The sequence below is a fragment of the Syngnathoides biaculeatus genome, chromosome 18 (genome assembly GCF_019802595.1).
Source record: "Syngnathoides biaculeatus isolate LvHL_M chromosome 18, ASM1980259v1, whole genome shotgun sequence".
In the NCBI taxonomy this organism is placed as follows: Eukaryota; Metazoa; Chordata; class Actinopteri; order Syngnathiformes; family Syngnathidae; genus Syngnathoides; species Syngnathoides biaculeatus.
In genome coordinates this window covers 438,495-463,358 of record NC_084657.1, presented here as the reverse complement: position 1 = coordinate 463,358, position 24,864 = coordinate 438,495, and the positions used below count along the sequence as shown (strand labels likewise).

The 24,864-nt window shown below is 51.0% G+C and overlaps 2 protein-coding genes across 7 annotated transcripts in view; both read left to right on the top strand.

The window, feature by feature from the left end:
- The first annotated feature begins 915 nt into the window (after positions 1–915).
- cchcr1 (coiled-coil alpha-helical rod protein 1) lies at positions 916–6,922 on the top strand. 2 transcript variants are annotated; one of them, XM_061803568.1, is made up of 19 exons: positions 918–1,163; positions 1,809–1,947; positions 2,018–2,185; positions 2,263–2,368; positions 2,463–2,624; positions 2,692–2,801; positions 2,876–2,978; positions 3,089–3,199; positions 3,638–3,781; positions 3,844–3,954; positions 4,031–4,137; positions 4,214–4,326; positions 4,414–4,486; positions 4,569–4,687; positions 4,764–4,931; positions 5,393–5,494; positions 5,652–5,791; positions 6,332–6,455; positions 6,537–6,922. In XM_061803568.1, exons 1-19 carry the CDS (start codon positions 1,118–1,120, stop codon positions 6,650–6,652), a joined length of 2,262 nt encoding a protein of 753 aa, XP_061659552.1. In that variant the 5' UTR covers positions 918–1,117; the 3' UTR covers positions 6,653–6,922. The 2 variants fall into 2 exon arrangements, 1 of the variants encoding a protein (XP_061659552.1); XR_009792501.1 differs by lacking the exon at positions 6,537–6,922 and having other exon boundaries at positions 916–1,163; positions 5,597–5,791.
- Positions 6,923–11,045: 4,123 nt separating this feature from the next.
- Positions 11,046–24,864, top strand: part of LOC133491871 (glutamate receptor 3-like) — a 32,469-nt gene continuing 18,650 nt past the window's right edge. For all 5 annotated transcript variants that reach the window (XR_009792499.1, XR_009792500.1, XM_061803566.1 and 2 more), the window contains exons 1-3: positions 11,046–11,483; positions 12,053–12,211; positions 18,274–18,513. Coding sequence is in view for 3 of the 5 variants with exons in the window: in XM_061803566.1 (XP_061659550.1) it covers positions 11,396–11,483; positions 12,053–12,211; positions 18,274–18,513 (487 nt within the window). In the remaining 2 variants the exon portion in view is untranslated. The remainder of the gene's footprint in view (positions 11,484–12,052; positions 12,212–18,273; positions 18,514–24,864) is intronic.

Genomic DNA, 24,864 nt, shown 5'->3' with positions numbered 1-24,864 from the left:
ATGTCAAAGTACAAAAATGAGAGACATTGATTATTCATAGGATCGTCATTTTGCTGTCGGGGGTACTGTGACATATTTACCAGTGCACCAGAGCCCAACGTTGAGCTGCATTATCAACTAGCAGCAGAGGGGAAGAAGGCACGAGTTGCATTTACAGGTCATTCCGTGGGAAAATGCTACTTGTCGAAGTAGACTTCATGGAGGACAGACACCTGACTGCATTTCAGCCTACAAGAATGCAAACAACTGTTTCCAAATGTTATTTTTAGGCAATATTTGAATGTGCTATGCGTTCTTTTTCCCCCCACTTTGAATACTAACATTTTTGGGAGGGGGCGGCACGGTGTCTCAGCTGGAAAGCGTTGGTCTCACGGTTCCCGGGTCCCGGGTTCAATCCCCGACCCCGCCCGTGTGAAGTTTGCACGTCCTTCCCCGTGCCTGCGCGACTTTCCTCCCACATCCCACGTCAATCGGACACTCTAAATTGCCCCCGTCGGAGTGACTGGGAGTGCGGCTGTTTGTCTCCACGTGCCCTGCGATTGGCCGGTGACCAGTTCAGGGCGTTGACAGCTGGGATTGGCTCGTGAGGATAAGCGGCGAAGAAAATGGATGGATAGAATTGGGGCACAATGGCTTTTCAGCCGGTGTTTCTTGTCATTTGCAGTCCTGCTCGACCTCTGCCAAAATGTCTGTCGGAATCGTATCGTGGCTGCCAGTCAAGCCCCCCCCCCCCACACACACACACATTAGAGGTGAACGTGGTCCCGCAAATGTTAGGTTGTTGGTGTTAATAGAGATGTTGGCAGTATCGCACGAGTTTCAACACGTTGTGACAGAAAACGTGGCCAACCTGACGAAAGCTTCGAGTACCCCCTGCAAGACTAAACTCGGGGTTTACACGCCCACGGGGCCCTTCAGCACCCACAATGCACCGCGCGGAGCGGCGTTTGATGGAAAGGCCTCTCGTTTTAAGTTCCGAAAAAATGATGTGCGTATTTAGAAGCGTGCTTGTCTTATTATTTTAGTGTGTCCGTGGATGGAGAGCTAGAACAGAACAGAACAGAACGGAACGGAAGTGATGGAATTTCTTTCCCGAAGATGAGCCACTTTGGCACAAATGGACTCGCGTCCAAAGCTCAACACGCCGACCGATTTCGTCGCCAGTAAGTTCTTACGAAGCGAGCGTCACATGCTGGTCTCACAAGTCGTGTTGTTTGAACGACGGCAAGTTTGGTGCTATGCTCGGGCTAAAGTGGAGAAAAAGAAAGGCACAAATGTGTGTCGCTAAGTCCAAATGTCAAGAAAACCTTTGTTGGACTTCAGGAAAATGATCCAATTTTACTTCATTTGGCCGATGAAAATGATGACAGCGAATGTATCTTTGTTCAAAAAAAAAAAAAAAAACAAAAAACAAATCAGGGATTCTCAAGATGGCAATGCACCAGCCGCGTATCCTCACGAGGGTCCCGGGATTGCTGGAAGCTGAACCGGTGGCCACACAACCACTCACATTCACACCTACGGGCAATTTCGAGTCTCCAATGCACGCATGTTTTTCGGGACGCGGGAGGAAAGCCCGAGTGGAAAAACAAAACAAAAGACGCAGGCACGGGGGGAGAACACGCAAACTCCATAGGGGCGGGGATGGGATTTGAACCCCCGGTCCACAACCCCCAGCGGTCATGCAAATATGACACAAAGAAGAATTGGAAACTGAACACTCATCTCTAACTATCGATGGGATGAGCACTTACTTGTCCCTCGCCGTCGGCACACGTTTGACATTTGCCGTCTTTGATATCGTCCAGGGAGCGCGCAGGACGACCTCGTGCCGCCGTCTCGTTTCGCGTCGAGTCCTCCAAAGGACCCGTGGCTCGGTTTTGCTCAGCCTCAAGGAGAAATCTCAACGCAACGCACAAGCGGAAGGACCCCGGATGCCCGGACGAGGTATCGTTCACCGTATCGGCTCAAAACCGCCACGCCGGCTGCGTAAGTAGCCCCATTTGCTCCAACCCAGGTCCTCGGAGAGAGGCCACCGGTCGCCCGGACGGGAAGAAGAGTGGCGTCTGGAGGCAGCCGAGCGCGAAGCGGAAGCTGAGCGGTTGAAGGAGCAGATGGAGGCCCTGAGGGACGCCGCGCACGCATATAGGGACGAGATCCGAGTCAAAAACCAGACCATAAGCAGGTAGAAAAGGCAGTGACTTCGCGCCCACGCTCAGAGTCCTTTTCCTACCTTGACGCGGTGGGAGTGTCGCACGTCAGGCAGCGTCGCGATTTGGAGACCATGCGTCGAGAAGCGGGCGAGTGCAGCCGGCTGAACGAGGAGCTCGTGCGCTGCCGGGCGCAGACGGAGAAACTCAGCTCGGAGGTAATAACGTTTCAATTTGGATCAGAACGTCACCTTTTCGCCACGCTTTATTTCGGTCGTGAAGACGCCGGACGTTTATGCTCCTCTCCTCCAGCTGGAAAGATTTAGGAACGACGCTGGGGAGGAAATTGCAGAGATGATGAGCGACGGCGAAGCCCCGGAGCTCGCCCGGGAGCTCGCCCCGAAGGCCCGAGCGAGCCCGCGGCTGGCCGAGGAGGCCGAAAATTTCTCTTTGCGGAAGCAGCAAGCGGAACAGGTATTTGGCCAATCTCAAAACGTGCCAACGTCTTCCCACCGCTTGCGTGTCTGACGTCCTTCATCAGCTGCAACGGTCGAACGCCGAATTGAGCGCAGTCAGGAAATCAAATGATGACTTGCAAAGTCAAGTTCAGTCGGTGACCCGCCAGAGGGACGAGTTGAAAGAGCTTCTAAGGTGCCACCGAGATGCATCTTCCTTTGAAATTGTGAGCACATTTCTTTATTTGTGCGTTGTGAATTGTTTTTCAGCCAACTGGAAGACGCCTACGAGACCCAGTCGGCAAATCTGCGCAGTCTCCGCAATTACATCGGCCGGGTTGCTGCCGACGAAAAGGGAAATGAAGCATTCGAGGTGAGGGCGTGTTCAACGCGGTTGGCCTTTGCTCCTTTCAATTCCATGACAATTATGGAGATTAAAAAAAGACGGAGAGGGTGACATATCCCCGTTTGTTTATTTGGCAGAGGCTCAACAAAGAGAAAGCGGCGTTGCAGAAAAGTGCCCAACTTTTGACTGTCAGACTTCACTCCATGAGTGAGATCGTCTCCCTCCAAGAAGAGAAAATACTGAAGCAGGTGAGCTCAGTCTTGATGTTGTGTCCGGTTGGCAGGGTTTTTTTTTTTTTTTTTTACCTCAGAAGTCTGCCATTTTGGCCAGTCCGCTCTAAAACTCTTGAGTCACGAACCTTGACAGAGGCAAGGACGCCAACACTTCAAATTGTTCTTTTGTGACAACCCCCCCCCCCCCCCAACCCGGCACGAGTCGTTGGCTGCGTTCTCAGCCGGCCGCACCGCCGTTCCGTGTTTTCTCCATTTTTGGATAATGGTTCTCGCCGTGGTTGGGTGGAGTCCTAAAGCTTCGGAAAGGAAACGGCGCAGTCCTTAATCAATCCAATCATTTTGAAAGTGCCAAACGTCTTTGACCTTGGCATTTGTTTGCTCACCTTCGACATTCAAGCGGGGGAAACGCTGCAAGAATAAGGATTTGAGAAAAAGGTTTGCGTCTTTAAATAGGTCTCGACAGAGCCACTGGTGACGGGGCGATGTGACGGTCTTCTCGCGCTTCCCGTCTGGAGGGAGAAAGTTTTCAAACTGTGCGTCCAGCTTCGTCTGAAGGACGTTGAGCTGCGGGACGCGAGCGCAAAACATCTTCAAGAGGTAACGTAACGGCAGCGGCCCGTCTGGCAACTTCGTTTGCGCGGAACTGTCATGTCTTCGAGGTCGGACTCTTGGAGCGAGAGCTGCAGGAGGAGCGCCGTCGCGCGACTGTGCTCCAGCACAGTCTCGACGCCCGAATAGCTGAGCTGGATCAGGAGAAAGCGGAAAAGGGGGTGAGCGTCTCCATTCCTGAATGCGCTTTGGACGCCGCTGTCGCCGTTGATGCCGTTTGAGCGTTTGTCTCGGCAGACTTTGGAACAGGACTTGGCCCGGGCTTGCGCGGAGAGCCGACAGCTCGAGGCAAAGAGTCGCGGCCTGGAGGCGGAGCTCAAAAGCACAACGGAGGCCTTGCACGGGTAAGGCGCAGCGCAAACTCCGGCCGACGGTTCCGGTTCTTTATCTCTGGTCGGTGTTCTCCTGGTGGCCTCGCAGGTTTAGTGCAGCCTTTGATCGTAAAATAGCAGAAGTGGACGCGGCGCGGGCTAGACTCGCTACTTTTGGCCAAAGGTTGAATTTCGCCAGGGGCCGAGTGGAGACCGTCCGAGGTGCCGTTACCGAGACCGTCAGACTTTGTAGTTAGGGTTAGCCTCCGGTGGTGTACGGCGTGTCTCCAGATGATTTTTGCTTTGCAGCTTTGGTCATGAGGAGGTTCGCGCTGCAAAAAGTCCGGACGGCCAGCCAGCCAGCAGAGCGGGCAGCGGAGAGGTCGTCACGTCAACCATTCTTTGCCACCGGGAGCCTTGGTTGAGTGGCTTAGCTCTGCTTTCTTGTCTTTCTTGCACCGCAGTATCAAAAATTTGCAGATGGAACTGACTTTAGTGTGTCAAGAGAGAAGCAAACTGGCACAGGAGCTGAAAAGAAGCCCGGAGCTGATTGACAAAGCGCTGGCTGCTGTGAAAGAAGAACGTACGTAAGCGCCTTCCCGTTGTTATTCCGATTCCGCGCGCCATCCGATCGGTACGGCGCGCGCGTCTCCCTCCAGATGAAAACGAGCTGGAGCGGTGCCGCGCTGAGGCGCAGAAGGCCGTGTCGGGCGCGGAGGAGGTCCGGCGGAGCCTGCGGGGGGTTCTGGCCCGGTTGGAGGCGAGCGAGGTCACGCAGGAGGAGCTCCGATCCGAACTGCTCAGCCAGAAGGAGCGCAGCCGGCAAGGTGGGACTTGTTCTGTCCGCTTTTGGACCGGGACTGCCTGCGTGCACCTTTAGCCAAAGACTACCGACGGCCCAGATGCAACACGTGCGCGGCAGTGCGGGCGGACGTGGACCTGAGGATTTGACCCAACGGACCTTTCGGTTCCGTTCCGTTTGAAAACAATCTTATTTTTAGCTACATATGAGCCAGGCCTCATTTGACTGCAAATATTTTTGGAGCGCACACTTCCTGCTTTTCCTGCCGTGAAATGGGACATAAGGTAGAGAAAAAGAAAAAAAAAAAAAAAAATAGCAGAATTGGGTCACTGCGTTAATGCCGTTTCTCGGGGGGGTGTCGTCGATTTCCCCTTGATTGCCCAAACGGGAGCAAAGGTCAAAAATCGAGGAGCTGGTAAAGATAGACAAAAGAGTCGTAGCCCAAAAGTGTCTGCATTTTTTTTTTTTTTTTTTTTTTACCGACAGCCCCGCAGAAGCAGGAGCGCGAAATGGAAAGCCGCTGCGCCGAAAAGCTTCGGGAGATGGAAATACGAGTCGCCACGGCCGAGAGGGAGCACACCAAAGCAGGTACGCGAATGGCACTGCCCTCAATCAGGCTTCCAACGTGAAGGTCAATATCACACGACGAGAAACCAAGTCGGCGTGAAATTCTGTTTTTCAATGGCGAAGGACAATTACGGGGTCGCTCGGCTCTGATCCGAATTCATCACCTCCCGTCTCACAGTTCAGACTTTGCGGCAGCTGGAAAGAGCGCTAGCCGGGAAACACCGGAGAGAAACTGAAGCTTTGCAAAGCGAACACACAAAGAAGGAGCTCCAACGTCAACAAACACAAGAGGCTGAGACCAATCCGGACCGACTGATGGTAACATTCTTCTGATTAAAGTCATTTCTGGCCTATAAGCCGTGTTTGTTTGGTTGTTTTTTCACGCTTACGCTTTCAACCGTGCAGTTTACGCGGTGACGCGGCTAATTTGCGCATTTTTTTTTCTAATGGCCGCAAGGGGGAACTCGAGCGGAAAAGGGAATATATGTGCCGAGGAAGTGACTTTTACCGGTCTGGTGTGTTACTGCCGTGTCTCAGTGATTTTTACCGGATGTATTTATTTGAATGGGTCCTGTTAGTGAGGCGGCTTTAGCGTTAGCGGGGCAGCGCTAGCATTAAACTGTGTCCCGTCTTTCTTGGTAAATATCTCACGTTTCGATGTGGGCTCTTGCGGCCTGTGTATGTACCAAATGGTATTTCCTTTCCAAATGGGTGAGGCTTATAACCAGGTGCGCTCTGTCGGCCGGGAACGGCGGTATTTATTGCTATTTGCATTTTTGAGTCTGATGCCAGTGAATTGGGCAAATTGGCGCGTTTGGTGTCACTGTCTGAGCAGGCGGCGTCCGTCCGTTTCCCCAGGCCGCCGTTCCTGCCCGAGCGCCGAGGGGCGACTCCCCCCGACAAAATGATCCCGTCCCCGGCGAGCGAGGAGAAAAAGCCGCTGACAGAATCCGCTCGACGGGAGCAAAACCGCCAGCGGAAGGTACGCGGCGCCCCGTCCGAGCGGCTGACTGCCGGTGTCTAAACCGGTGTCTGGGGATCCCCCTCCCACCAACCCCCACAGAGAGAATCCTTTCGGTTCTGGAGGAGCTCCACATCCTCAGCGCCGCGGTGCTCAACGGCTCCGAAGACTCCGCAGAGGACGAGGAGGAGCCCGGCGGCTGGAGCCGGCATTCTTGAATTTGTCCGGCCGACGCTCACTTGGCGTTCCGCGAGGTACGCCTCTCCAACTCCGCTCACAGTAAATGAACAGCCGTCACGTGCACTTGTCGTACGGAAACATTGTATGAATGCGGTATGACTGTTTGGTGTGCAGCTAATCAATCACATGTATTGAACCGTTTGATCTCTTGTCTATCTGATGACAACGCCGACGGCTTAAAGCGGACAAGCAAGCGCTCGCTTTACTGCCATTGGAAGACTTGAGCCAATAAAGTGATTTGTAAATTGCGTTCTCATTTGTGCTGTATGTATTTGTGGCGATGGCGTCCCCGTCCCCCCAACCCCCCCAGGCGAGCTGTTGGTGGTTCCGTCGCTTCAGGGGTTTGACGAGCTAGCCGAGCTTTGGGAATTTATTCCCCAGTTTTTGGATGTCACACGTGAGGAGAAACCCGGCGGGTATGATTTGATCATTCCCAAAAGAATCTCGATTTTCCGTTTGTAGTTTGCCCTCAGAGAACCGCCTTTGAGAGGACTTTGTCAGATAATTTCGCTTGTTTTTTTCTCGTGTGGAGCGCTGATAAATTTTGCAGTCGCTTCAACTTTGCGCCCCGAAGTAAAACCGTCGACGGAGCAAATGTGGCAAACGCCGTACAGTTTCCTACTTTACATCAGTAGAATTGAACCATCCACCGACTCCTCATTTTGAATGAGAACCAATTTATGTTAAGCCATTGATTTTGGCGATGATCGAAATGGGAGTGTTCTGAATTGATCATCCGGGAATTCCAAAATAAGATGAACTCTGAATCACAGCAAATAATCATTTCTGGAACAGCGAGCGGCACCTCGACGAACCCACCGTGGGAATTGAGAACAAATGCATGGAAGTTTACTTTCTAGCCGCTAGATGCCGCTGTTGTCGTCGTCGTCGTCCAAAATACTCCAGTTTACGACTCAGCTTCCTTTACGTCAAAGAGAAACGTGACCCCACCCCACCAGACAAAAATGTCAAACTAACTTCTGCAATCGAGGGGAAAAGCATTGAATTATTCTGCTGTCGATTGTAAAAAAAATACGTTGTAGAGTTGATCATTTTCACACCAATTACGTGTTGCTGGATGATGATGATGATGATGATGATTGGCAAAAATCTTCCTAAATCTGCTTGAGATTTAAAAAAAAAAAAAAAAAAATTGAGACACACACACGTGGCCCAAAATATTGGAAAATATGAAGTTGGCGCCTTTCTGTATCATCTTCAAATATGAAGTCGACTTTCTACAAGATGTTTGAGTGCGTTGGGCAATTTTTGTCCATATTCGTCCAGAAAAGGTAAACTTTTTTTTTTTTTTTGTCAGTCGACTGCTTGTGAAGGAAGTTTGAGTTCAGTGGCACGCGAGATCTGGCATGGCAGCCCGTTTCTCTCCAATCTTTGAAACGGAGCAAGTCGTAGCTCAAAGCACCTCCGCTGACCCAAAATGCAACCGGGGCATTTTGGGCAAGGGTTGATGGCACCGCCGAAAGTCACACGGTCCTCATTCAAGCGGCAATCGGACACGCAGCCTCTGGAAGCTCTCCAAATCATTTCCTCTCCGCCGTAGAACTCTGTCGTTGGACGGCGTCCGTCACAGCTTCTTCGATCCGTTTTGGCATCTTTCCAAAGCTGCTCCGTGACGGCGGGGTCCAAGCAAACTTTGCGGTGACACTTTGACCCCATCAGCGGCGCCCACGCTGGGACAAGGGCGGCCGCGTGTTTCTTCGGAATGATCCGTGCGCGCAATGAATTGCTTGTTGGGCCTAATCATTCCTCCAGCGCAGTTGCGATTTGTTCAAGCGTACGTTTGTATTTATTGAAAAAAATGTTTTGGAGTTGACTGTGAAGTGCGATCCCTTTTGCTTGAGCCCTTATTGTAGATTGTAGTTCACATTTCTTAAAATGAAGTGCCGTGTTAATGTTCCAACCATATCTAATCCTAAACATTTTGGGACTAACAGCTCATCTCTGTGTACTCCATCCAATACAGTATTTGAATGTTTGTCATTGGTGGTAGTACAGTATTTAACTGCTGTTGTGGCGCGTTTGAATTCCTGCAAAGAGTGGACTAGGGTTCGTTTGAAGTTAATATGCAAACCTTTTTAAATGCGTGAGCTGATTGGGGAGATTTTGATGTCCGCGTTTTTTTTTTTGTTTTTTTTTTTTTTTTTTTAAAGCTATGCTAATTCATAATCGAGAAGCTGAAAAAGAGTTCAGATGGCGGGCAGTGTACTTGGCTACTTAGGGTGGACGTCGCCCTCAGCATGTAGCAAAACCAAAGTTGGTGACTTTTTAATCACTGTCGCAGTACCGATCTCCGTGCGGTCAGTCCATGAGCGTCGTCGCATGTTGGAATCTTGGAATTTGGCTGTTTTGGAGTCTCGCTTGGGAAGGATTTCTCCAGCCCCCCCCCCCCCCCCAAAACACGCACGTTAGCTTCATTCAAGGCACAAATTGCTTTTCGGTCGCAGGGAATGTTAATTGAACCTCCGATTGGCTGGAAGAACTATACCAAAAAAAACCAAAACGGGTGCATAAGTATTGGGAGAGGTTTTGTTGCTTGCAAACTGCACAGATAACCACGGTACATTGTTTTAAAACCTCATATTCTGTGTATGAAATTATGCTGCCGGGTGAGTGGCGCGGATGCAGCGGTGAACGTATTTTTCTGCACGTGAATGAATGAACGAACATCAGCGTGTCTTTTTTTTTTTTTTTTTTTACCGCCAGGTGCCACGCTTGAGCCGCTTCATTAGGCCCGCAAAAGCCGTCGTCGCCTCAAGTATTCGGCAAAAAGTCCTCAGTGACACAAATCCAGATGGGTGAGCACGTTTAGGAACCTTGGAGATTTCTCCGCATTTCATTTTTGTCGAGCTGACTTGAAATGGAAAATGGCAAAAGCGACGCATCGTTGGTGGTCAGCAACAGAGTCGCCCGTCGCCGAGCGTAAATCCTTTTGTTGACTTGATTACGGCGAGGGCTTGACGAGCGGGACGGGGACGCGTAAATCCCTTTGTTGACTTGATTACGGCGAGGGCTTGACGAGCGGGACGGGGACCCGTAAATCCCTTTGTTGACTTGATTACGGCGAGGGCTTGACGAGCGCGACGGGGACGGGGACGCCGGATCTGCGTCGATTTAGGCCGCTCCGCTCCTTGGACCTCACAACTTGTGTAATTGGGAGGGTTAGAGGTCAAATCCGGGCAAAGTACCCGGACAGGGACGGGAATTCATCTGCTCCGCGGTTCTTGTTGCTCTGTAAAATGTTTCTGCCCTGTCCAACGAACAGAAAGGGTAACATTAGCATCATTTCTGAGCTGCTTGGAGCAACATCTGCATGCTGTGAATTGGCCACACTTCTTGAAGGCCTTGTTTTGGAATCTTCACGTTCCTGGTGGCAGAGATGAATTTGCGTCAGGCCTGGCCTTGCTTGCTACATGCGTTCCAAAAGGTTGTTAAAGGGGGAATCCACTGCTTTGCGTCAACAGTGCATCCAATCGGTCACGTCGTGTGTACCCTATTTTGACCACGTGATGCTAAATCCTCTCTCATTTCATCGTGTTTTGAGTCGAGTTTTCTGGGGCGCTGCCATTTTTGCGAGTCACATGATCTAGGTGGGCCAAAATCTTCTCAAAACACTACGAAATGAGCGAGGATTTAGCATCACGTGGTCAAAATAGCGTACATACGACGCGACCGATTGGATGCACTGGATTTCCCCGTTTCGGGGAAGGCGCAAGGACGCTGTATCTTCTCTGCATTTTCCTAAAATGATCTTTGCTCACCTTGTTCCCATTACAGAGTACTTTCACAAATAAGTGAAAGCATAAAGACTCAATCAAGCAAAGTGTCATCTCTCTTTTTTTTTTTTTTTTTTTTTTTCCTCCCCTCACCGGGGTGGGGGATGAAATGCTCCTGCTAGAGAGTCCACAAGCCTTCCGGCCCGTTTTGTTATGGCCGTGTTCCGCCGCACGCGACCCCCCCCCCCCCCCCCCTGCGACCAATCCCGCTTTGGTGCAAGTGACATTGTTTCAGTTTCTGTTCGAGCCAGCACATCAGGGTTGCCACTAGACAACACGAGTGTTTTATCCCGAACCGCTGACCGCATTTCCCGGGCCAGTGCAGATTTTGAGCGGTCCAATATTTTCGACTCGGTACTTGAGACATGTCCAAATATTTGGAGCGCGTTCGTTCCAATCCGATGCGGCTGGAGGAAGGTTGGGATGCCAACGGAAGGCATCTGACGCAGCTTGTGAGGTAAAAATCTTTTGTCATTCGGGGGCGCCGACACAAGTTTTCGCTCTCTCTCTCGCTCTCTCCTCTCTCTCTCTCTCTCTCTCTCTCTCTCTCCTCTCTCTCTCTCTCTCTCTCCTCTCTCTCTCTCGCTGCGTTCCATTTGGGTTTTCGTCTTCCACGAGGAGGGATCTCGTCGTGTTCTTTTTTTTTTTGCCTCCTCCACCCCCTCCTTTTTTTTTCCCTCTTCAAGGCAACACTGCGTCTTTTCATTTCTCACTGGACGCATCATTTTTCTTCTGCATCTTTCTTTTTTTTTCCCCTTGTTGTTGCTGTTGGGTGTGCGCGCACAGCATCGCTGTCACGCACATCTTGTTGACCCCCCCCCCCCCCCCGCGGCTCCCGCCTCCCAGCCCCCCAAGCTCGCTGACGTACATGGTGCGCGGCGCCGCTTCCTCCTCGCCAGGAGTCGGTCTCGGCTGTCGGCTGGCAAAATGTGGCCGGCCCTAGTGGCGACGCTTGGCTCGTGTTTGTGTTTGTGCGGCGAGTCGATGGGCGGCTTCCCCAACCAGATCAACATCGGTGAGTGGACTTCGTGCGCGGCCCAAACGAGACGTCCCGCGTGCCGCTGGTGAGCTTTCGAAGTTGAGTTGCGCGTGCGCGATCGTGCTTGGCTCGCAACTTGAAGCTCCCGAAGTGCACGTGAACGTCAGGAGATATGACGTCACAAAATTAACACTCCGAAGAAAGAAGTCAACGGCACCATTTCCGGCATGCCTTCGAATATCGTCATCTGTGATGCTCGTCCTGTGAATTTCTCATTGGCGCTTGGTGGCTGCTTACTCCCAAATTTTGCTGGTTGAAAAATTCTTTCTCTCCAATTGCAAATGAGCCGCAGCTTTTCATATCCTCGGGTGGGGTGACTGCACTGGGCACCACCTTGAATCTTGCGCCCAGCGCCTCCCAATGCGCCAGGAACAGGGTGGACCCAAGCGGGCCAAGCCTTCCCATTGCTTGGCGTCTGGTGCCATGCTCGGAGGCGGCTCAGGGCGGCGGAGGATTTGCGTGCTGCGGTTGCAGTTTGTGTCCAAAAAGTGCTCAGCATTGCGGTATCGGCGGATTCTGGCCAAAATGTGTCTCCCCGCTCGCAGGTGGGCTCTTCATGCGTTCCGCGGTCCAGGAGCACAGCGCCTTCAGGTTTGCGGTGCAGCTGTACAACACCAACCAGAACGCCACGGAGAAGCCCTTCCACCTCAACTACAACGTCGACAACCTGGAGTCGTCCAACAGCTTCTCCGTCACGCACGCTTGTGAGTAGCCGCGCTTGGCTTCGGGCGTTGAGAGGGACTTGCTTGTTGGCTCCAAATATCAAGTCGGCGGCCTGCCGCAAATTTGGAATTCGTCCGCTCGTCGCAAAGGGTGAGAGGCACTCGCTTGGTGCCGCAGTGTCCCCTCGCTAGTTCACGCTTCATTGTTCCCGCCGCCCTTCTTGTATCGGAATTTAGGGTTCTTTTTTTCTTCACGAGTTTTTACAGTAGCGGGGCAAGTCCCGAATTGGACTCGTGCACCCTCAGAGTAGGGCGGCAAGCAAGAAAAAGTTGCTGACAACAACTGAGCTCCGGTGAAATTTAGCGGGCCTTTCCGGAAAGTCCAAAATTCTTCCCCTTAATCTTCGTAGGTCAAGGCAGGACAGGCGGAGGGAAAGGATTCCTTTCCAGACGCGTGTGCGAAACCGCCGGCGCTTGAAATGTTGCCGCAGTCGCGTAAAAGTTGGTCATGATGCCTTTCATCCGAAAGGTTGCATCGATAGAAGCAGTTTTCAAATTCCAACAGAGGTCCCACAAAGTACTTCCGGGTCACCTCTCTAGGAAAGGGGAAAAAAAGAAAGAAATGTTTCCGATATTATAAATACTCTTTTGCCCATGATAGCACTGCAGGTCTGAGAGGAATCTTTCAGGTATGATGTATGTCGTGTGTGTGTGTGTTTGGCACATCTGACAAGAAAGTTACTTGAAAGTGCCTGAAAGGGCAAAAAAAAAACAAAACAAAACCAGAAATCAACGAATTGCAATGATCGAGTTTGGATGAACATTTTCACATTTAACTATAGACGTACTGCAGTTGTCTCTTGTTTCTGGTGTCGGTTTTCCATTAAACTTCAACCCGGAGTGACAAATACACAACTTGAAGCAAGCACGCTGAGCCTCTCCTTAGGTTGACACCAGCGGGATGCTAAAAAGTGCCTTACCATAACTTTCACTTCACTGCATACTTCAAAGTTTGCTCAAATGGGAGGGACCTTGGAAAATAGGATCTCGTGATCCCCGATCTTTACGGAAGGATGATTCAGTAGCTGCGCTGCTTCCCGCTAATTCAAGCCTGATACGCCAACCATTTGCATGTGGGGGGGGGGCGGGATGGCGTAACCCTTCTGGGCTCACTGAGAATACAAAGTGAAATTTCTCTGACTTCTCGCATCTCCTGACTCTCAGTTGCCTGGTGACAAGATGGATTTGCGTTAAAGAACTCTCTGGGTGGGGGGGGGGGGGGGGAGCCCGCCACGTGATATCCACGACACCAAGGCAGGTAGACGACAACTGCGGATGTGGATTTGCCACAAAAGAAAACTCTTCATCTGAATATTTTGGCTGATGCGTTTGATTCAAATGTCGTCTTCATACAATTCTTCTTTGAATGTAATTTCATCGATTAAAAAGAGCCATCGGCCATGAAGCCAGCACGCGAGACCTTTTGGATTTATGGAGGCAGCACCGCATATGCGAGCCTTTTTTCCCATTCAGCCAAGGCACATATTATTATTATTATTATTATTTTTTTTTTTTTACGGCTGGCACAACCGTGGCACTAAAAGTACGAACGATCTCGTCTCAGTTGACTCACAAATGAATGATGTCGGTGTGGAATCTCCACGGACCGTCTTCTGTTTTTGGAACGGCAACCGGAAGATCTTTGCGCCATCTGGTGGAAGGTCGTTTCATCGTTCTGCCTGCCGCTACATATCACACTCATAGATAAATCAATCGATGGGAAAATCAAACGACCTTGGTCGTGAGTAAGTTCAGTCAGTCGTCCATTCCATTCCATTCCATTCCTAATTTCCTGAACGGATCGCTCATTTCTGTGTTTTTCGTGGGACATGTGTCGCATCCCCAACATTTTGGAACTTCAAACATTTGCTACTTGAATGCATCTTTGTTCTTTTTTCCACCTGGTGTGTACCCACTTCATGACTCCAGTATCACACAAGGCCACATTTAAGTGGAATTGAACTTCCCGTTCGGACACGAGGCGCGCGGTGTCCAATTCAAGTCGGAATCTTTTTCCATCCGCCGATTGATGGGGGAGTAACGACAAGCTAATCGGGAGGCTTAATCGTCGCGAGAGAAGCAAATGCAAGCTCAACCAGAACTGGCCAATTCCAAAAGGCCGACGAGAAGTCAATCCCGCCCGCACGCCACTTCCACCAGTCTATTTCCTATTTTGGGCATTTTGTCGGTGGCATAACGTCCCGCTCGCCTGCCGGCACGTGAAAGTGCTGCTGATTATTTTGACGCGTTTCTCTCGGGCCCGGAGTGACGGCTTCGTCATTTTCCGAGGTAAGGCGTCGACGTGACCGTTTCGATCGTGTCTGCAGTCTTGTTGAGGATTCCTTCGGGGATTGATTGGATTCCACGTTCAAATGAGCTTCTCTGTATTCCAAAACATGAATTGATTGCGATTCAGCTGCCGGTGTGTTCTGGAACGTGATAAATCCGGCAAAAATGTTTGGATCAAGCACACGATTATCAACATCTGCTCCATTATTCTTCCTTTTTTTTTTTTTTCACTGACGACGAGGTGATACGCACGCCCGACTTTGGTGCAGGATCACCGTCGCCTGCTTAGTGATGCTGTCCATGTGCGTCCTGCCGCCGGCTGGCGACCGGCACAGGGTGGAGCTCGCCTTTTGCCCAATGCCGACCGGGATAGGCTGCGGCGCTCCTGCGACCCTTGCGAGGATAAGCGGTTTGGACAATGGAAGTACGGATATTTACGATAGTCCGAAACTGCCGAGTTCAAGTCGAACAAAGTAGCCGCTTGCCAAGTTGAGCGTGAAACGATGCGCCGCGTCAATAAGGTGCTTTGCTTTGCCGTCCCCTCGCCGGGTCACCGGATAACAACCGTAAACAAATCCCTCACGGCGAATGGCGGTTATTGGCACTTTCTGATCAATAGATGGCGGCCGGCGGCGTTTGTTCCACTTTTTCCCGAGCGGAAAAATCAATTGCCAGCGCGGTCGTCGCTGCGACTGACTGACATTGCGTGCGTGGTAAAAAGATGAACGCGCAGGAAAGCCAAGCATCTGAAGTGCCAAGAAGTTCCTGGTACCTGGTACCTGGTACCTGGTACCTGGTACTTGGCCGGGCTCAGCCCAGGAAACTCCTTTTGACGGGACTTCGAGAAACAAGCGAGGGTAAACGATTGGCAGTAAAGGAAACGTCCAACGTGGAAGAACCAAAAGCAAAAAAAACGGCTTAGCAGCCAAGACAAAATCAGTCTCATTCATATCTATCAATAGATGCATACTTAGCGCATTTTAGTGATTCTTATTATGGTGTTGACATCAGTGTTGTAAATACCACACTTGTTGTCATCTTGCTTTCTATTCAGTAAGTCCCGCGATGAATACATATCTTGACGTCCATCTCACGAATGGACTTATTGGACGGACTTTTTTGGACTTTGTGCCTCTGCCTTCCTGCCCGTGAGTGCAAATCTTTGACGATGGCAATAGTCGCCGCTGACGAGGCCGACCGATGTCCTCGTAGACTTCCGTTGGCCGGGTCGTGCGGAGACGGCGGCCGACGGTCACGTCGAAGCTCGTCCTTAAATCGGCCGATGGCAGACACAACATACCAAAAACCAAATCACGTCAAATTCTGCCGAAGGTGGATCTGCGAGCCCTTGAAGAGAGAGGAAAGACGCTGAGCCAAAAGCTCGTCGTCTCCCAACTGAAAAATATTGGAGACGCTGCAACGAGAAGATGACAAAGAAGAAGGCCGAATAGGTTAAGAATATATAGATATATATGTGAGATGATTCTATTCATTAGAGGAAAGATTTTTGTCGCAGGGCATCCAATTTTCAAACGTTTGCTTTGCGATGCGATGCGATGCGATGCCATGGCGCGTCTTTGTCAGGTCATCGGGAAGCTTCAAAGCCTCCGGATCCTGCTCAATAAACGCCGACGCGGCTTTGGAATAATCCAATCGGGTGCAAATTTGAGCCCTCACTCGGTCAGCACGCTCGCGACGTGTGGCCCGGACGCATTTTGCTGCGGCCAGGCCGCCGGCCGCGTTCCTCGGCCGACGTGGCGGCGTGCAACAGTGATGACTTGTGACATCTCTGGCTACGCTGCCGCCGCCGTCGTCGTGGCGACGGCTGGCTGCTCTGCGCTCCCTGAGATTGCTCAAGGATGCGGGAGAGTGACTCATCGATTACATTTGAAAGTATTTACATAAGTTTGCCAGTGGAAGGTTAAAAAGAGAGAGAAAAAGGAAAACAAAATTCATTTGTAGGAACGTGTCAAAAAAAAAAAAAAAATCCACGTGACCTATACCGCGGAACTCAACTCATATTTTAAAAATCTTTTTGCGAGGGCAAATCAAAAGAAATCGCTGACACGATGAGGTTGTACAAGTGTACACACCCTCCCAAAAGAGGACGTGACTGTGTTCAGAATCAACCAATCACATTCAAGCTCATGTTAAGCAGGAGTCATATTTCAAGTTCCTGAAGCCCCGAATTTCAGCTTTTGTAGTAGCCCTTTCCCAACATTCCAGTTGAAGAGAAAGAGGCCCCAAGGGATGGCGCCGGACGGTCCTTTTGGTGACGAGCAGGACTGCGTTTGCAACAAACAGAACTTTTGGATTTTTTTTTTTTTTCCTCATTTGAATGTGGGAATGTAGACATTTTTCTATCCGCTGTTGCAACGGTCATTTAAATGCACAAATCCCAGCGGCTGGATCAAATCAGTTGAGGTTGTAATTTGTCGCTCTCGTTGGTGTCGAACTGATTTTTTGATTTTTTTTTTTTTTTTTTTTTTTTTTTTTGGAAGCGATGCAGAAGCTGGTCCCCTCACAGTGCTCCTAATGGCGTGAACGAATTCAGTCCTCGAAGCCGTCGGCCATGCAAACTCTTCCCAAATATGAAATTGAGCATTTTCCCTCTCGGAAGCCGACCGGCACTTCCCAGCTAAGCTAAGCCTCCTTTCTCCGCGGTCCTCGGGTAATTGTATTAGTGCGCGTGGAACGTCGGCGTAGGCGGAGTGTTAGCGGGCTTTTCACTTTGCTGCAGTCAAATAATGAAGTCGACTGCACCCCCCCCCCCCCCCCCCCGCCTCTCCCCCAGGCCTCGTCTCGGCGGCGCTGCTGTAGATTCACGTTGCTTCAGCTCGTGAGCCGCATCTAGTTGCGTTTTTACAGCTCCGTTTTCAAATCGAGTATCGTGGATGTACTTAGCGTACACTTCATACTGTAACATTTAGTTCCTCTGAGATTCATTTACAAATGCGTCACTGTTGATAAAAAATGATGGTTGCCTGGTGAAAGCGGAGAACAATTGGCTTTGTTGCTCCACACTAATAAAGTTGCCCGTGAATCCAACCGATCATAAGCAAAAGCGACCGATATTAAAGTCGGGTCGAGTGGGACGGATGGCTGATTACGAGTCAACGTATGACCAAAAGCCGTTCAGAAAGGGTGTCACGTGCAGATGTCGCTCGCAACATTTGTTTGTTGGCTTCGAGGAAAGCAGATGGCCGACAGCTTCTTTTTGGGCCAAGCGTGCGTGGCTGCGAAATTACGGCCCGAGTCCGTTTCCACGGATGCAGCAGAGGATTGGCCTCAATGGCCGAAAGTGCAGCGCAGCCTCGTGCTCGCACATTTGCCCGCTCGTGGGCTCCCCCCCCCCCCCCCCTTTATTTTCACTGATGACCAGACGGACGCATTGAGCTCAAGGACAAGTAGCGGGCACGAGGCTTCAGAGGCCGCCCACGTGGAGCAGACGTCCCACATGTCATCGCACCAGAGGGCGATTTCGTCGCTACTTCAATTTGGAGCTTTAGGCGCGGCCTCGTCCGCAAATTGGAAACCGAGACGCAATAGAAGATTGCGCGACCGCAGCAGAGATTTAAGAACGGGTCGCTGCGGGTGTCCGACTTGTGCTTTGCGAGGACAAATTTGAAAGCATCGTGAATAAAGTCGGAGTCAGGAACCCGACACATACCGGAGACGACGAGTCGAGCCTCAGATTGACGTGGTTCTTTTTTTTTTTTGTGTGTGTGTGTGTGTGTGTGTGTCTGTGTCGGCAGTCTGCTCGCAGTTCTCCCGGGGGGTCTACGCCATCTTCGGCTTCTACGACAGGAAGTCGGTCAACACGCTGACCTCCTTCTGCGGGGCGCTGCACACGTCCTTCATCACGCCCAGCTTCCCCGTGGACGCCGACGCGCAGTTCGTCATCCAGATGAGGCCCGGATTGCGGGGCGCCCTCCTCAGTCTCTTGGACCATTACAAGTGGGAGAAGTTCGTCTACCTCTACGACACCGAGAGAGGTAAGAACTTCCGTCTTTTTGCGACTTGCGCACGATGACCGCCGCCGTCCTCCATCATTTCAATGGATGGATGACAGGCCGCGTGGCTGGGAAAAAACGCAGCGTCCTGCGGCTCCTTGAGTCACTCGAAGAAATGTTGTAACCCGCTTTTGTTCTGGAATTATCTTCTAACCCTTCCGAGAGCGTTTTGGAGTTGAATTTTTGCCCGATTGCGATTTTCACAGCGGACGAGGTTGAAAGTTCGAATCTGGGTTCCGGCTTTCCTGTGTGAGCGTTCCCCCGCAATTTCCCCCAAATGTTTAGTAGCTCAATTGTGGTGAACGTGAAGTCAAAGGACGCATCGTCTGCTTTTTTTTTTTTTTTTAATGCCCACAATTTGAATGAGCAAAGATTGCGCTTTTATTGTGACTCGCGATGTATGTCAAGAGAAGCTTTCTTCCCGCATATTCTAGAAATATGGGCTGCAGAAAAAAATGATAACTGCTGTGAACGATGGGCAGATTTTCGCTACTTGCGGTCAAGCCCATTTCGTATTTGGTGCTGAGCGCAGCAAAAGTTGACACGCGGAACATTTTGCTCCTAAATGTGCCGGCGTGTTGGCGAGCGAGTGCGTATTTTTAAACTGACACGGAGCATTTCTAGGACAAGAGCACTCAGTCCTCCTTCCGTTGCTTCCCCCGCATATTTATTTCCCTTTCGGGGTTCTGTCTCATCGTCGGCTCACTGGTGAAACGGACCCAAGAAAAGATCACGGCGCAGAATGGCAGAAGCGTTAAAAGTCCTGTCACCCCAGATCGGCCACCGGGTGACTTTGCGTGGTCCACAAAGATGTGCGCCAACTTCCATAAAATCTTGTTCAAATCTGATAACGATGAGCTACTGCGATCATTTTTGTGTTATCAAACATGGACAGTAGCCATTCCGCTAGATTTCTGAGTCCAAAACCAGTTCGGATCTGTCATGATTAAATACGATGAGGCCGTTGGAGATTTAGATGGCTTCGCAGTCATAACGGCCCCCCCCCCCCCCCCCACTCCCCCCTAACTAGAACCAGGCCCGGCACAAACGTCAGTTGAAGGCGTCACATTCAAACTCGTTAGAAAGACGACCTCGAATTTGGGCTGAGGAGGTGCCTTCGCTGCTGCTTCGCTGACAAAACGATGTAAGCTCCACACAAACGGCCGAAACGGACACCTTCCCATTTTGCACGGAGAAAAGCATTGAGACGAGGAATTAGTGTGATCTTACGCAGATGCCTGATGATTTGGGGAAATGATTTTCTCTTGCGATATGACTTTGCTGTTCAGCTATTTGAGAGTCACATCGAACACGTTGGAGAGGAACTGGGCTAGTGGGCCAATTGTCATGTCTTTGCAAAACCCGACCCTGAAGAACACGAGCGACAACATTAATACCTTTTATTCCTAAGAATTCAATGATATCATCCTTTCTACTTTCAAGCGCTCTTCCCCCCCCGGGATCGGGATCCTCTCGCCAATTGTTGACTTCGCATCTCATCACGATGATGTGTTGAATGTCCTCGCGATGACTTCAAGCGGCGAAATGTCGCCACGGCGTCTTCAAATCTTGACCGTGAGTGTTTGGGATGTTTGAGCACACCTGGCCAGTAATTGTTGTCCTTCGGGACTTTGGCCTTTCCTTTTTATCGGAGATCGGAGGAACCCGCTGGAGCGTCATCGGTTGTCGGGTCCGCCGGAGCCAGAGCCAGAGCCAGAGCCAGAGCCAGAGCCAGAGTTCAGAGGTCAGTCTGTGCTGCGGTCTTGCGCGTGTGGAGTTTGCGTGGGTTTTCCTGCGGCTTGGGCTCCTCTGGCAAAATCTTCTCCGAGTTGCGCCATCCGCCACGTGGGTCTCTCTTTTTTTGGGCTCTGCACTCAGCGGTCGGTCGGGCCGATGAACAGAAAGCGGAAATGCCTCAAAGCGGCACTTCGGCGCACCTTCAATCTGAGACGGACGCACACGTCAATGACATTTCACCCCAACCTCCACCTCCTTCTTCTTCTTCTTCTTCTTTTTTTTTTTTGTTTGAAAGACGTGTCCCGCTTTGGATAGGGGTCGGTGCTGCTGCAGTAATTCATCAAAGGCGCACTCGAGTTTCAAGGGCCCGCTTTCACTCCTCATGGAACGGAACATAAAAGGAGGACAAAACCGTGAAGACGCGGCCAAGGAGTGCTTTTCAGTTGTTTTGGCTCCCCAAAACAAAGAGATGCAGACGAGAAAACCGCTTTTGCGTGGCCGTCCCAATTTAGGACGTACACGGCGCCTTTTTCTTGCCTTCAACGGATGATGTTGCCGTGTGATTCTCTTTCCATTATCTTGCGCGTGGATTCGGCACGTGAAGAACATCAAACACGCGCACACGCATCCATATCAGGCTTGGGCGTTTGACCAGACATCCTTGATCACCTTGATGAAATATTAATGAGCAATGAATTTTCGGGATGGGTACAATTTCTTGTTCCGAACTCCTTTTTCCTCCTCATTGGCACAGCAGAGGAGAGCCGGTTCTTGTGCTCTCCATTTGGACTCACTTACGTTAAGATTTGATTCCTCAAGAAAGAAATCTTTGCGGTCCACGGATTCGTTGCTTGTTCATTTCCCGGCACGGCGGCTCATGCATTTTGATCGGCTGTTACATTTTCACCGACGATTCCAATTTTGGATCGCGGCAAAATCAGCAGCCGCCGGCGGCGACGCCTGCTCACTGTCGGTGCAATTTCCTCGTCAACTCGGCAAAATGTCATTTTGGTGGGTAACTTGAGGTTTTGCGTGGATTGGTGTGCTCCGTAGCGCACTCTCTCCTCCGGCGCCCAAAATGGCAGCAATCGATCCGCGCACGTCCACGCATGCAGAGGCAGAGCAGCTCGGAAACAACATCCAAAACCTGGACAGCCTTCCTGGCTCACTGCCTGCCTGCCTGCCTGCCTGCATTTCATAAATTGGGCCTAGATTCACATTCATGCAGCAAAAATGCCTCCGAGATTTTTGCAGTTCAAAAGGCGAGCGAGCGAGCGAGCCCCTTTACTTAGCCTGGATTATTTAGCATTTGCAGAATGAAACAGTGACAACACTCCTCTTGTCTTTTATCATCAAACAGCACATTGAATGACGCTGCATTTCTCGCAACTCTATATTAACAAAATCATTCTAAGTTCTCCTTCTAAAGGGCGAAATCGGAAATCCAGCAGGTGTACAATGTTTTCATCTTTTGCGCGTGGCCAAGCAGGGCCCTCTGCTGGTGGCTTTTAGTCTTCCAGTTGATTTTCAGCATGTTACAGTACAGCACCATCGCAGCAGATAACGCCAGATGACAATCGCGCACACGCGCATCCCGATGTCGACGCTGGGACAAAATATGGCGCGGCCCTACTTGAGTGCTTTGCCCTCATTTTCATCCGGCCTCTTCCAGTTGGATGCAAGAGAAGGAAGGAGTACGTGTTGCACTTTAAATATGATATCTAGTCGACATCTGACACTTGTGAGCTGGATGAGTTATCTTGTGCTCACTTCACATTGCTTTGAGAGTATTTGGGACACGTTAGGACTTTTGTGTACTTTGACAAAAAAAAAAAAAAATAAAATAAAAAGAGCCTTTGAGTTCAGCTCATGAAAAATGGATGCAAAAAAAGGAAAGGATATTTTATTTTGGACACAAAAGAGCATTTTTATCTCTGCATGAATCTCTCTCTCTTATGAATTGCAACAAACCACTGTGATCATCGTTCCACACTGGCGAAGGAAAATTCCCGCCGGAGGCCGTCGGGCCGTTTACGCCGAGCCGAGATGCTCGAAGGCACGCGTGTAGATGCGGAAGCGCATTCGACGGAGGAAGAGCAGGAGATGGCACTTTTTCGTTTTTCTTCTCGTTTTATTTTTTTCGTTGCAAGATCAGCACAATGTGAGGGAGAGATTGATGCATGTGTACGCAAGCCAAAGATTCTGCCTTGGAGGCGTTTGCACTTCTACGGCAGATGACGGAGGAGCGCGCACACACACATAGACAAACCTTCTATTTTTATATGAGATCAAGCGCTCTTTTAATCCAGCTTGCGCACGAAATTCTATCCCCTCCCGCAGCTTCAGTTCTAGCGCAGGCCGGCAGCAACGTGACAGTCGGGGCCCAATTTCGCCGTCGCTCAGATGGTTGTCCTGGAGACTCGGCGGCGGCGGCGGCGGGAACGCTCGCGTCTTCTCTCGAGTGGAGGAGTCAATTCAAAGGAGGGAGAGGGAGGAGTAGGAGATGAGTGGGGGGTGGGTGGGGGGGGTGGAAGGATGGATGATGAATGGGAGGGAGGGAGGAAAGAAGGAGGGAAGGAAGGGTGGGAGGGATGGATGAGAGGGACGAAGGATGGATGGATGGATGGATGGCTGGGAGGAACGGAGGAAGGATCGATGGATGGATGGATCGGAGGGAGCAAAGAAGGAAGGAAGGACGGAAGGAAGGATGGATGGCAGGGAGGGAGGAAAGAAGGAGGGAAGGGAGGGTGGGAGGGATGGCTGGGAGGAACGGAGGAAGGATCGATGGATGGATGGATCGGAGGGAGCAAAGAAGGAAGGAAGGACGGAAGGAAGGATGGATGGCAGGGAGGGAGGAAAGAAGGAGGGAAGGAAGGTGGGAGGGATGGATGAGAGGACGAAGGAATGATGGATGGATGGCTGGGAGGAACGGAGGAAGGATCGATGGATGGATGGATCGGAGGGAGCAAAGAAGGAAGGAAGGACGGAAGGAAGGATGGATGGCAGGGAGGGAGGAAAGAAGGAGGGAAGGGAGGGTGGGAGGGATGGATGAGAGGGACGAAGGATGGATGGATGGATCGGAGGGAGGAAAGAAGGAAGGAAGGACGAAGGAAGGATGGATGCAGGGAGGGAGGAAAGAAGGAGGGAAGAAGGGTGGGAGGGATGGATGAGAGGGACGAAGGATGAATGGATGGATGGATGGATGGATGGATGGATGGATGGATGGCTGGGAGGAACGGAGGAAGGATCGATGGATGGATGGATCGGAGGGAGCAAAGAAGGAGGAAGGACGGAAGGAAGGATGGATGGCAGGGAGGGAGGAAAGAAGGAGGGAAGGGAGGGTGGGAGGGATGGATGAGAGGGACGAAGGATGGATGGATGGATCGGAGGGAGGAAAGAAGGAAGGAAGGACGGAAGGAAGGATGGATGGCAGGGAGGGAGGAAAGAAGGAGGGAAGGAAGGGTGGGAGGGATGGATGAGAGGGACGAAGGATGGATGGATGGATGGATGGCTGGGAGGAACGGAGGAAGGATCGATGGATGGATGGATCGGAGGAAGGAAGGAAGGAAGGAAGGAATGAACGGAGGAGTCATGAAATTCTTTGCGCCGGGCCTGCGTCACAAGGCAGGCGACGGCACAGACGGGCCAAGAAGCTTTGCCAGCCTGTCTGTCAAACACACGCATTTTATTTATTTTATTTATTTTTGCTTCATGAATTTTTACGTCTTGCACTTTTTCCGTACTTGCATCCGGCTCGTCATATCTAATCCGCGCTCACCTCAGCGCTTTGAGAAGGCAGGTGACTCTGAGAGGGCGGTTCAGTCGCCGCCGCCGCCGTCGCGTTCATCTATTTCAGGATAACCAAAAGCCATTACGCCGCACGTCTTTATGCATTATGAAAGAGATTGAAGTGACAGGCGCTTCCCCGCTCGCCCCGAGAGAAAACGTTGAGAAAAAAAAAAAAGAGAGGACGAGAGCGAGCGGAAAAAGGCCGGCGTTGCATCTGAAAGGGCGCTTTGTCGGGGAGTCGTGGCTCTTTGTCCGCTCGCTCGTGCCGCAAACGCTCAACACGTTGTTGGCTGTTGGGGGGGACGTCTTGGTTGTTGTCACGGCCGTTCACGCGTTACTCATCCCGAAGAAAAGAACATTTCCTCCATAATTGCACACCCATCAGGAAGAACTGGAAAAACGTTAGTCTGCCTGTAAAGCATCAAATATTATCGTACGTTGTTGTAAAATGACAACATTTCTATCATCTAATGCTAACCCTAACCCTGCCCAGACTTTTTTTTTTTTTTTTCTTTTACCACAAGATTTGGAAGTCTGGTCAGCGAAGCAGCCTGGCGATTGACCGACGATTCGATTGAAATGACGCGCCTGGACTCACTTCAACCTAGTTCCCGAGTTTGCCGATCTGACTCTCGCCGAATAAGTTGCAAAACGTGCTCGCTTTGAGCAGCGCAAAACAAAAGCGCGACATCACAGATATTGGCCTAATTCGAAGCCCAGAGCGGTCCGGCGGGCCTCTCTGGTCCCCGTGGGAACGGCAACCCTTCAAATCCACAAAACATGGGACTGAACCGGCACACAAGGGAA

Excerpts from the sequence above, each read along its gene's own strand:
- cchcr1 (XM_061803568.1), top strand. The coding sequence starts at position 1,118 with ATGGACTCGCGTCCAAAGCTCAACACGCCGACCGATTTCGTCGCCA. Across the intron at positions 3,782-3,843 it reads GCGCAAAACATCTTCAAGAG|GTCGGACTCTTGGAGCGAGA; the intron begins GTAACGTAACGG and ends CATGTCTTCGAG. Across the intron at positions 4,487-4,568 it reads GCAGAGCGGGCAGCGGAGAG|TATCAAAAATTTGCAGATGG; the intron begins GTCGTCACGTCA and ends CTTGCACCGCAG.